Here is a 12,956-nt window from a genome sequence, read left to right as displayed (position 1 = left end):
AGACGAAAGGGATAGGGCCAGGAGAAACCAGTCTTTCAACTGGAGATGTGACATACAAGATCTGGGCCTGTATTCATAAAGCGTCTCAGTATGGCTGCTGATAAATTATCCCATCCTGACCGGTTCATATAAATCTTAATCATTACGAATTAAAAGGCAAAACTGTTTCTAGATCAGCCCTCCTAGTCTTGATAGATGCAGCCCCTAAGCAGAAAGATCAGGGTCATGTTCAATAGGGCATACAGACACACCGTACCAAAATGGTTTGGAACAGAAAACAAAAATGAGTTTCTTACTAGACAACTTTAACAGATAGTGCCTTGCCATTTCACTCKATTGTAAAACATTTACTCAATCACAAATTCCCAGACAAATGTAAGATTCTAACTTGTCATCAAATCCAGCAGATTCCATTAATATTTTGTAAAAATGTTAACTTTGGATGATTGTGTTGTTAGTCCCAGTGTATATGGTTCTAACCTTGTCCCCAGGTTACAATTGTGCAAAGCTCTAATAAGCCTGGAATAACATCTATAGTCTGGCCTATGTAGGAGTGAACCAAAAAATATTATTTATTTCATCATTATTTGAGCTTAGCGAATCACACGACTGCAAGACAGGGCTCCAAATTAGAGGTACACAATATGTGAGGAAGTGTTCAGAGGGAAGTGATTGATTAAATATAAAGCAGATGGCTATTGGCTCTGGACTTTTTCGTCTTCTTTCTATTGGGTTAAAGGCCCAGGGCAGTTTAAAAAAACGTGATTTCCCTGTGTTTTATAGACACTGAGTGTTTTTCCACGCTCAACAGTTTCCCGTGTGCATCAAGAATGGGTCCACCTCCCAAAGGTCATCCAGCCAACTTGACACAACTGTGGGAAACATTGGAGTTAACATGAGCCAGCAATACCTTTGGAATGCTTTCAACACCTTGTAGAGTCCATGCCTGACAAATTGAGACTGTTCTGAGGGCAAAAGGGTGTGCAACTCAATATTAGGACAMTTTTCCTAATGCTTTCTACACTGTGTATATTTCCATACTGAGGCTGGYGAAATACTGTGAACATTCTGATAATGTACTTTTAGTACAAGAGCTGTTCGAAAAGACCACCTGTTTTGTTGGGATGGAGTTTTGGCCTGTCTGGTGACATCACCAGGCAATACATTTGTTAATGGACCAATAAGAAAGAGTTCCAAACCTCTCTGCCAATAACATAGTTCTCTTCTCCCCACTCACTTCCAGACAGACCTAGCAAAATTCTTGCTTGAGAAAGTTCTGTTTCTTTTTGAGCATTTTAATTTAAAACAATCACATTAAAGGTATTTAATTGTTAACAAGAAAATATTTGATAMCGATATAAAAACGTCTGCATTGGACCTTTAACGAAGGCCATGTTGATCTATGAGCATCACGCAAGTGTCTGGTAAACAAGATTKATTTGGTCGTACCAATCACAGCCCAGTATATTTGGTTGAATTCCATTCTTTATTCCTGTTCTGAAAACATACTATAAACAAGGTAAGACTCAAAAATGAAGGGAAAAAATGTTCAAGGAAACCGAAAAATTCCCCAGTCGAGCTTAACAATGGCTAGAGAACAGTGGCCACAGATGCAATATATATGAAAAATAGTTCCCCCTTTCGTTTAGCTTTTTGTTTGTTTTCTTCTTGTTGAACTTGTTTAAATMAACACTGAAAATGTATCTTCAGAGAGAGGACTTCACTGTTTGGCCCACTAAGCACAGAGGCCGTCACTGGAAGTGTATCTGCGCTCCGTGACACCGTATGGGTGTGTGTGTGCGCACAGTCCATGGAAGGTGTGTGTGTGTCATCTCTGTATAGTGTGTGTGTCATCTCTGTATAGTGTGTGTGCCGTTTCTGTATATTTCAAACGGAGGGAGAACATCTTCATGTGTGCTTCTCTCTTTCCTCCTGCTCCCTCTTTCTCCTCTTCTGSGGTTTGGCGAGTGTGTCCTCAGCTATAACGCTGCCAGCCGAGCTTTCTGCCACTCCACAAACTCATCCAATAACACCGGCCCTACAGAGAGAGAGTAGTGTTAGTGTGAGAMGGACTGTGTGTGTGTGTGTTTTTSGTGTGTTTTTGTATGATTTAGTGTGTGTGTGTGTACGTACTCACAGGCTCCATCCTCGTCATAGTTACTGAGGTCTGTGCTGACTGTACGACTGAACTCTAAGACGTTAAACCACTGGTCCTTATTCATCACCTTGTACTTGGACTGCTGCAGGGGAGGAGAGAAAATAGAGGAAGAGACGGTAGAGGAGCGGTGATAGGGGGAGGAGAAAGGAGATCGACATTAGGAGCGAGTCATTGCAGGAACCACACATTTGTGTTAAGCATAGGGTGTGTGTTACCTCCAGAAACTGGTTGAAGACAGGGAAGAGTGGCCATGTTCTCCCCAGTAGCAATGCTAGCATGGACTTAGCTGTGTCCATGTCCAGACTCCTCTGGTCCTTATCCTGGGGGAGGGAGGAGAAAACAGAGAGTCAGAGGGAGGGGTAAGGGAGATGATAAAGAGGAAGAGGTAATGTATGCATTCGGAAWGTATTCAGACCTTGACCGTTTCCACATTTTGTTACTTACAGCCTTTTGATTAAATTACGTTTTTTCCTCATCAATCTACACACAATACCCCATAATGACAAAGGGAAAACAGGTTTTTMAWTTTTTTGCAAATGTATTAAAAATAAAAAACWGAAATACCTTACTTACATAATAAGTATTTAGCCCTTTGCTATGAGTTTTGAAATTGAGCTCAGGTGCATCCTGTTTCCATTGATCATCSTTGATMTTTTTACAACTTGATTGGAGTCCACCTGTGGTAAATTCAATTGATTGGACATGATTTGGAAAGGCTCTACAAGAGAGCAAAAACCAAGCCATGAGGTAGAAGGAATTGTCCGTAGAGCTCCGAGACAGGATTGTGTAGAGGCACAGATCTGGGGAAGGGTACCAAAAAATGTCTGCAGAATTGAAGGTCCCCAGTGGCCTCCATCATTATTAAATGGAAGAAGTTAGGAACCACCAAGACTCTTCCTAGAGCTGGCTGCAACACCATCATGACTGCTGCCACTGCCAGCCCCCTGAACACCCAGAGCCCCCCGTGAAGAGACTCAGACCCCAGGACTGGCCGCCCYGCCAAACTGAGCAACCCGGGGGAGAAGGGCCTTGGTCAGGTAGGTGACCAAGAACCCGATGGTCACTCTGACATAGTTCCAGAGTTCCTCTGTGGAGATGGGAGAACCTTCCAGAAGGACAACCATCTCTGCAGCACTCCACCAATTAGGCCTTTATGGTAGTGGCCAGAGGGAAGCCAGTCCTCAGTAACAGGAACATAACAGCCCACTTGGAGTTTCCCAAAGGGCAGCTAAAGGACTCTCAGACCATGATAAACAAGATTCTCTGGTCTGATGAAACCAAGATTTTACTCTTTGGCCTGAATGCCAAGCGTCACATCTGGAGGAAACCTGCCACCATCCCTACGGTGAAGCATGGTGGTGGCAGCAGCATCATGCTGTGGGGATGTTTTTCAGCGGCAGGGACTGGGAGACTAGTCAGCATCGAGGGAAAGATGAACGGGGCAAAGTACAGAGATCCTTGATGAAAACCTTCTCTAGAGCACTCAGGACCATCAAAGTACTTATGTAAATGTGATTCCAGTTTTTATACATTTGCAAACATTTCTAAAATCCTGTTTTTTTTCTTTGTCTTTATAGGGTATTGTGTGTATATTGATGAGAYGGGGGGACTATTTAATCAATTTTAAAATAAGGCTGTAACGTAACAAAATGTGGAAAAAGTTAAGAGGTCTGAATACTTTCCAAATGCAACCAGACCCTCTCCTCTCAGGAGGTCAAACCATTTCCTGGCTGTGAACCTGTGATCGAGGACTCACCCTGGCAAAGTCGAAGGCGTATCTGTAGATGTTTTTAAAGATGATCGTGTCATTGAGATGATTGCGCAGGTAGTCCAGTTTCCCCTGTAACCTCTCTATCAGTCACACCTATTATAGGGGGGGGTGTAGTGTCACTAACACACACGGTTTCCCAGTCACACCTACAGAGTGAGAAGCGTCAGGAACAGACATGTGATGTGGTAAATCAAGGTTACTCACTGTAGTAGAGTCATTCCCTTAAGCCACTCCTCCTTAGTGAAAAATCCCATATTTGGCGCTTCTAGTTTCCAGGCTATAACTAACATGATTATCTGAAAAAGAGAGCGATGGAGAGCGGGGCGGGAGAGAGAACATACATCATAATTATCAACGATGGATGGATGAAGAGAAAAGATGAGGAAGACTAACGTTTTCTGGTTCCACCCCAATGTCTTCACAGAACTTCTCCATCCCCTCTGGACCCAACACCTCATCTGGACCTGGTACACAGGAAGCATGTACAAAAACACACACACACAAAATGGTATCAATGACTCYTACTTAATACTTAGTGACCAATAATCAGCTTCAGAGTTCCTTGCAATTTAAAAAGAGTTCTGAGTGTGTATCCAAGTTAATAGGCCATCTTATTTTTCTATCTATGATCATCATGACATGACATACAGTGCCTTCAGAAAGTATTCACACCCCTTGACTTTTRCCCACATTTTGTCATGTTACAGGCTGTACTTAAAATCAATGAAATTGAGATGTGTCACTGGCCTGCACACAATATCCCATAATGTCAAAGTGGAATTATGTTTGTAGACATTTTTACAAATTTATGAAAAATGAAAAGCTGAAATGTCTTGAGTCAATAACTTTTCAACCCCTTTGTTATGGCAACCCTAAATAAAGTTCAGGAGTACAAATATCCTTAATAAGTCACATAATACATTGCATGGACTCACTCTTTGTGCAATGATAGTGTTTAACATTACTTTTGAATGACCACCTCATCTCTGTACCTCACACAAACAATTAATTACCTGTAAAGTCCCTCAGCCGAGCAGTAAATTTAAAACAGATTCAACCACAAAGACCAAGGGCGTTTTCCAATGCCTCACAAAGAAGGGCATCTATTGGTAGATGGGTAAAACTAAACTAAAGCAGACATTGAATATCCCTTTTTGAGAATGGTGACGTTATTAATTACACGTTGAATGGTGTATCAATACACCCAGTCACTACAAAGATACAGGCGTCCTTCCCAACTCAGTTGCCGGAGAGGAAGGAAACCGCTCAGGGATTTCATCATGAGGCCAATGGTGACTTTAAAACAGTTAGAGTTTAATGGCTGTGATAGGAGAAAACTGAGGATGGATCAACAACATTGTAGTTACTCCACAATACTAACCTAAATGACAAAGTAAAAAGAAGGAAYCATGTACAGAATAAAAAATATTCCAAAACATGTATCCTGTTTGCAATAAGGCACAAAAGTAAAACTGCAAAGAATTTGGCAAAGAAATAAACGATGTCCTGAATACAAAGCATTATGTGTGGTGCAAATCCAACACAACACATCACTGAGTACCAGTCTTCATATATTTAAGCATGGTGGTGGCTGCATCATGTTATGGGTATTTATTATGGATCCCCATTAGCTACTGCCAAGGCAGCACCTACTCTTCCTGTGGTCCAGAAAAATAAGGCAGTTTATACAATTWAAAAAAACATAATACATTCACAACACACTGTGTGCCCTCGGGCCCCTAATCCACCACTATCACATATCTACAGTACTAAATCCATGTGTATGTATAGTGCGTATGTTATCGTGTGTATGTATGCATGTGTCTGTGCCAATGTCTGTGTTGCTTCACAGTCCCCGCTGTTCCATAAGGTGTTTTTTAAATTGTTTTTTTCAAATCTAATTTTACTGCTTGCGTCAGTTATTTGATGTGGAATAGAGTTCCATGTAGTCATGGCTCTATGTAGTACTGCTTGTCATCTTCAAGGACTAGGTAGTTTTTTTTAGGATAAAAAGAAACAGAATAGAGCTAAGCACAGGCAAAAGCCTAGAGGAAAATCTGGTTCAGTTTGCTTTCCAACAGACTCTGGGAGAAAAACGCACCTTTCAGAAGGACAATAACCTAAAACACAATGCCAAATATACACTGGAGTTGCTTACCAAGACGAAATTGAATGTTCCAGAGTGGCCTGGTTAGTTTTCACTTAAATTGGCTCAATCTTTGGCAAGATTTGAAAATGGCTGTTTAGCAATAATTAACAACCAACTTGACAGAGTTTTAAGAATTTAAAAAATAATGTTGAAATATTGTACAATCCAGGTGTGCAAAACTTTTAGACTTAACCAGAAAGATTGACAGACAATGTTCCCTCTAACCTGCGTGCAGACTTGCAGCTCCCCCCACGCAGAGAAGCACGAGATTTGAAATGTTCCCCTTTAGTTAACTATTTCAACGTTTCCCTCTACTGTGCGAATTGTGATCGAATCAACGCAATATACTGAAACAAAACGAACTATGTAAGATATTTTCTTGTAGGTAGAGCAGAGTAGGATTCTATTGCATTGACAAGCATGACTCAGGCCCACTCTCTACACAGACCGGTGCGCCATAGCCAATCAGAGCTGCAGTATCCCTATATGCAAATAGACCGTTGCCATATAGAACTGTGTTTACAGCATAAGTGGTCGGGAGTAGATGCGCTTGTTTTGAGATCAAAGCAAGAGCTGCATGTAGCCAGATGTGTACATTTGTTAGTAAGTCTGTTTTAGCCCAGTTCTAGCTAATTTCTAGTCAGCAGTGAGGGAGTGGTTGCTTCCAGTAAGAGCACAAAACGTGTGCTTTTCTAGACATCTTTGAAAAGGAAGTCTGGTAAAGAGCTTTTTTTCTGTCTTAAAGGGGCAGTGTCATATTTTGAGACAGGCTTGAATAAGCTAAGTAGCAAATAGGCAGAGGGTAGCATAATTTGTCTGATTCTCTGTAATAATGGTAAGGGAATAAAGTGGTTTCTTGCATCAAACACCACAACATTTTCAGTCACCTCCTTGTCTGAAGGACAAGCGGATCAACAGGTTAATGTCCATCCTTAAAAGTTTTTTATTTAAGTTTTATGGAATGTAGGTCTACATTGAACACCACACATTGGCTGCTACTGTAGGCTGAATGATAGAACAGCTATTTCCATGTAAACATGTTATGGGATGCATTTTCTCCATTGTTTTTTTTATGGTAGACCACTCTGATAGGCCTACATTATGATCAAATAGCAACAGTAGCCTACTTGGAGAGAGAACATTGCTCATAGCTGTAATCGCTGCCAAAGGTGATTGTCTAACATGTATTGACTCAGGGGTGTGAATACTTATGTAAATTAGATATTTCATTTTCAATAAATTTGCTAATATTTCTAAAAACATGTTTTCACTTAGTCATTATGGTGTATTGTGTGTAGATGGGTGAGAAAAAAATATAGTTAATCCATTTTGAATTCAGGCTGTAACATAAAATGTGGAATTTTTATTTAACCTTTAACTAGGCATGGATACTTTCTGAAGGCACTGTACCTGTGTACTCGTAGAACCAGGCCAGACATCTCTTATTGGAGAACTGGTCCTCTGGGCTGATCAACCTGCCTGGAGCCTGGGGTCTGCAGAAACTACAACACACAGGATAGAACACAGTCAGAAACTACACCACACAGGATAGAACAGTCAGAAACTACACCACACAGGATAGAAGTCAGAAACTACAACACACAGGATAGAACACAGTCAGAAACTACAACACACAGGATAGAACACAGTCAGAAACTACAACACACAGGATAGAACCACATCCAGAAAACTACAACACACAGGATAGAACACAGTCAGAAACTACAACACACAGGATAGAACAGTCAGAAACTACACCACACAGGATAGAACACAGTCAGAAACTACACCACAGGATAGAACACAGTCAGAAACTACACCACAGGATAGAACATGGTCACTAAACAGACTCAGACACATGCATTAGAGGAGTTCTTAGGATATTCAGTGTCACACACACTCCTCCCCCTCTTCTTTCCTGTGGACTGACTGAGGTCTGTGCTGCATAAGGGGACAAATATGTGCTGAGTGTTGAGTTCCCCAGTCAAGCAGCAAGGCTCACTGCACAGAGCAAAGCCAGCAAGCAGCAGCTGCAACACACACACATACGGTGGAATGGGTGAGGAGAAGGAAGGTCTACAGTAGAACGGTTGGGTGAGGCAGAGTTCCACTACAGCTCTAAATACAGCAGGTTTTTAAGGGGTGGGAATCATGAAATGGGGTGTGTGTAGGGGGTGGAGGAAAAAGACCAAACATCCAATAGTGAAGGATGATAGGAGAAGTGGTGAGGAGCAGGAGACGTGAGGAACAGGAGAGGTGAGAAGCAGGAAAGGTGAGCAGCAGGAGAGATGACGGGTGGTGGGTGAGGAAGGGTTCCTCACCAGGTGATTTTACACTTCCTGAGTCCCGGGTCATCTGACCCTGAAGACTTCCTCTTTTTCTTCACAGGCATCACGGAGTTTCCACACGGGTTAACTAGCTGGGCTGGGTCCACACACACACTGAGTCTGTCAGCTCACCGAGCTGAGAGCCATCCAATAAACAGTATACTATTTACAGATAGTATATAGGAGAAGTACCTATGTATTTCTGGTCTCCTTGTCCATTCAAATCTATAAGATTCTATAATAAAAACACAGTTTACAGTGAGACTTGAGGTGATGAACTACATAGTACCATAACATTATAAAGCATATATAAAGACAAGACAATATGGTCACATCACATAGCTAATCAACTCTCAGAATGCCCCTGCTCTGGCAGTGGCTCAACTAGCTATCTAGCTACAGTACTGGGTTATCCCAATAGTTCACTCATGAGTCTGTTAACTTACAAATCTGTCCAGTGTCTGTGATACCGTCTGTAGCTCTGTCTCCTCAGCCAGTACGAACACTGTGTACTATCCTACAGCAACAGACAGAGAGAGAGTGGGAGGGAGAGGGGAGATGACATAGTAGCTAATATACTCGCAAGCTAGCTTCGTCTTGTGTAAGTGGTTTTCGCGGTTGTAAGACAGACAAGGCGTAAACCACAGATCAGATAACTCCTATGTTTAATGTTAGCCAGTTGGCTGTATATAGAAGCAGCTACCTCGTCTAAACAAACCGATCTCATCCAATGCATGCATTGTTAATTGGCTAGCTTCTATCTGGTCCATAAGTTATGTGGACCGTAGCCCATTCAATAGACAGTAGCTGCAGTGGTGTCTGGAGAAGTGGGTATACTCTAATTTTCTAAAAGGAAAGGCGCACTGTGCTGAAAATGGAATGTTTTCCAATAGTATGAGTTTTCCTCTCAAAATCACAATTCTTGATAGAAAAACAACAAAAATTGGATGTTCCAAGTCTACAACAATGCTTAAACCACACCAGGAGACGATTTATGAGGTCTGGGAATATCAAATAATATTTTTGGGGAGGGTGTAGTTTCCCTTTAATTAAATTGTGCGCCTAGCAAGGGACCATTTGGCTAGCGGTGTTCCTGTACATACAATGTAGGCCTACAGTACAGTACATGCGATGTCAGAGTTTGCAAAACAAATGCCCTCCCGATTGATACAAATCATAGATATCATTCTGCCAGGTAGGCGTACTTTGCAGTCAACACTTAATTGGGTAGACTTTATAGTAAAGGCTTCAGAAATGTTCATTCAAACAGCGCATGATGGCTGAATTGCACATGGCAAAGATTCAACCAGGACTTCAGACAAAACTTTTTCAATACCTGGTTTGCATACCCATTGTTTCCTTAGTTAGCATTTACTAGTAGATATCCTGAGTTGAAACGTCTTTCCTACCTTCCCTACCTGCTACTGATGTCYTTATTTTGTGAGATGCTCCATGCGACAACCAGTTTAGAGCCGCGCTCTTGCTGAAACTAGGCTGTGTGCGGCGGACATGTGAATACATTGAGTGTACTAAATAGTAAGAACACCTGCTCTTTCCATGACTGACCAAGTGAATCCAGGATATGATCACTTGTTAAATCCACTTCAATCAGTGTAGATGAAAGGGAGGAGACAGGTTAAAGAAGATTTTTTTAAGCCTTGAGACAATAGAGACATGGATTGTGTATGTGTCATTCAATGGGTGAATGGGCAAGACAAAAGATTTAAGTGCCTTTGAACAGGGTATTTTAGTAGGTTTCAGGTGCACAGGTTTGTATAAACTGCCTCCACTGGTGGGTTTTTCARGCTCAACAGTTTCCTGTGTGTATCAAAAATGGTCCACCACCCAAAGGGTAACAAAGCTCTAGAGACTGGAAGGGAGAGCTGACCAGCCAAAATGGAATGCTCTAAGTCCACAACAATGCTTAAACTACATCAGGAGACAATTTTTTTCAGGTCTGGGGGGGGTTAGGCAATGCCCACTGAAAAAAAGTGAGTATACTGCGCACAGCCCCCACTACACCACTGGGTAGATGGGTATACCCCCCTTGGGTTCTCGAGACCTGTGGACCTTTCTGTTTGAAGCTGATAAACGTGAAATAACTGGATATTGTCAAATCAGAGCTAGAGGACAGATTTCATCCAAGTTACTTTGATAGTCTAGTTATCTAAAGTTACATTTCTACCGGATTCTTTAATGTACAGATAGCAGACATATCAATGATCGCTACTCTAATAGTTAACGTTAGTTACCCAGTTAACGTACACAGAACTACAACAAATAACGATATGCATCGACACACATGCAGGAGTTTCCCCCAATTATTGTTGTAGGTGCTAACTAACGTTAAACAACGCTGGTCAGAATAACTGCGTCACCGTAATGCCCGAACGATGCGAAACATTCAGAAACCCACTGCACTGGGTAACTAGCTAGATATATTGTCTAAACTATTAACTATAATACAATGCCAAAGTACGTTATAACGGTTGTTATCAAATCCAATTTAAAAAAGATAGGCTAGACCTGTCATACGAAATATTGTCAGAGTACTAACGTTAGCTAGCGGCTAGCCAACTTAACTGCGATTGCAAAGGCTAACTAGACAGGTAGCTTACAACATGCACTGTTTTTCGAAATAAAATGTAATTCATCACATGAGCCAAATACAACAGGTGTAGACTTTACAGCGAAATGCTTGTTTACGAACCTTTCCCAACGATGCAGAGTTTCAAATGTAAAATTACCGGATCAACGTTATTTGGCAATCAATTACCTACTAACGTTAGTAAGTTAGCTAGCTTAGTGAKGCAAACAACGTTGTTATCTTGATCTGGCTGAATCAGGACTATACATGTGATTAATCATCTTAACCACAAAAGTAATTATCTGCATAAAGATTACACCAATACACACAGGACTGGGGCTTTGATTTTTTGTTGTTATCAAGAAAGATAGCTAGTTCGAGTTAACTAAAAATGTAAGCTGATTAGCTAGCTACCTAGCCAACTAACGCGGGTAGCTAACAGCCAGCTACTTTAGCTAGCCAGTTTGCAGGTTATTTCTGTCATGATGACGTTTAAAAGCCAACATAATCGAATACGTGGGACCAGCCAAGGCGGCTGTATTTAACTAGCATGTCTAGCTAAGGTTAGCTAGAATACACTGGGTAAAGAGATCGATCGAATTCGACCAAAACAATGGAAACGATTAGCTGGAATACTAACGTTTGTCAACTTAATTTCTCAACAAGTCAGAAAACATATTTAGCCGTTGTTGGCTAACGTAGCTAGCTAAATATTTGCCACAGGTTTACGTCAGTGCATCCACCCAAGGGGGGGGGGGGGTATACAACAGCGTTTTGGATATTAAAAGTATGTGAATATTTTATGCAAACCTTGGATTCCAATAGTTGTGTTTCTTTTATGCGAGTAGATCATGTACTTTTACGGTTGCAACCTCGCGAGCGGATCACTTTCCAAGTGGTAAAAGCAAACTGCTTTCTTCCGGGGCAACAGAGAGGTATGGAACGTACCACATGATTTCAAGGGGTGKGCGATTGAGTCGTACTAGCTATGGAAATAAATCAAATTACAGGTCGAATTATTCGAATATGTATTTTACCGTACTTGATTAAAATAATATCGAACGCATGAAATTGGTAAGAAATATAAAATAACTAACGATTATGTATAAATAAAACGCCCCCTTCCTCCCTCTACCAGAAATTACGAATACCTCAGGTCTGCCTGTTTCTCAGCTTATCTCTTTCCCACATGTCCCTACAGTGTGAGGTATCTTTGCGTGTCAAAACAGACGTCAAAAACAGACGTCAAATAACACTATTCTTAACGTGTATATTACATAAGGTTGTTGACCAGTCAGGACCTGAATATGACTGCTCGTCACAATAATTTGACCCGTTCATAATTTTTTGTACGTAGTTATTACACATTGTTTACACTATCACTTGTATTTCACATGTCACAACGATTCAAAACTGGGACCGAGAGACTGAAAAATAGCTTCTTTCTCAAGGCCATCAGACTGTTAAACAGCCATCACTAACATTGAGTGGCTGCTGCCAACATACTGACTCAAATCTCTAGCCACTTAATAATTACAAATTGGATGTAATAAATGTATCACTAGTCACTTTAAACAATGCCACTTTATATAATGTTTACATACCATACATTACCCATCTCATATGTATATACTGTACTCTATACCATCTACTGCATCTTGCCTATGCCGTTCGGCCATCGCTCATCCATATATTTATATGTACATATTCTTATTCATTCCTTCACACTTGTGTGATTGAGTCTGTAATACCAACATGCTTCAAGCAGACCACCATAGTCCCTGTGCCCAAGAACACAAAGGCAACCTGCCTAAATGACTACAAACCTGTAGCACTCACGTCCGTAGCCATGAAGTGCTTTGAATGGCTGGTAATGGCTGACATCAACACCATTATCCCAGAAACCCTAGACCCACTCCAATTTGCATACCGCCAAAACAGATCCAGAGATGATGCAATCTCTA

The 12,956-nt window shown here is 41.2% G+C and overlaps 1 protein-coding gene across 1 annotated transcript; it reads right to left on the bottom strand.

Moving 5' to 3' along the window:
- Window positions 1-1,467: 1,467 nt before the first annotated feature.
- On the bottom strand, window positions 1,468-12,105 carry LOC111949436 (DCN1-like protein 5). The gene is made up of 11 exons (XM_023966628.3): window positions 11,803-12,105; window positions 8,852-8,922; window positions 8,400-8,541; window positions 7,489-7,580; window positions 4,323-4,393; window positions 4,134-4,225; window positions 4,050-4,075; window positions 3,915-4,009; window positions 2,374-2,478; window positions 2,138-2,240; window positions 1,468-2,038 (listed from the first exon to the last, which is right to left on the bottom strand). Exons 3-11 carry the CDS (start codon window positions 8,468-8,470, stop codon window positions 1,980-1,982), a joined length of 714 nt encoding a protein of 237 aa, XP_023822396.1. The 5' UTR covers window positions 8,471-8,541; window positions 8,852-8,922; window positions 11,803-12,105; the 3' UTR covers window positions 1,468-1,979.
- Window positions 12,106-12,956: the final 851 nt, after the last annotated feature.

The sequence above is a fragment of the Salvelinus sp. IW2-2015 genome, linkage group LG22, assembly GCF_002910315.2.
Source record: "Salvelinus sp. IW2-2015 linkage group LG22, ASM291031v2, whole genome shotgun sequence".
NCBI lineage: Eukaryota > Metazoa > Chordata > Actinopteri > Salmoniformes > Salmonidae > Salvelinus > Salvelinus sp. IW2-2015.
The sequence above is the reverse complement of the archived record's forward strand: the minus strand, read 5'-3'. Positions and strand labels throughout refer to the sequence as shown.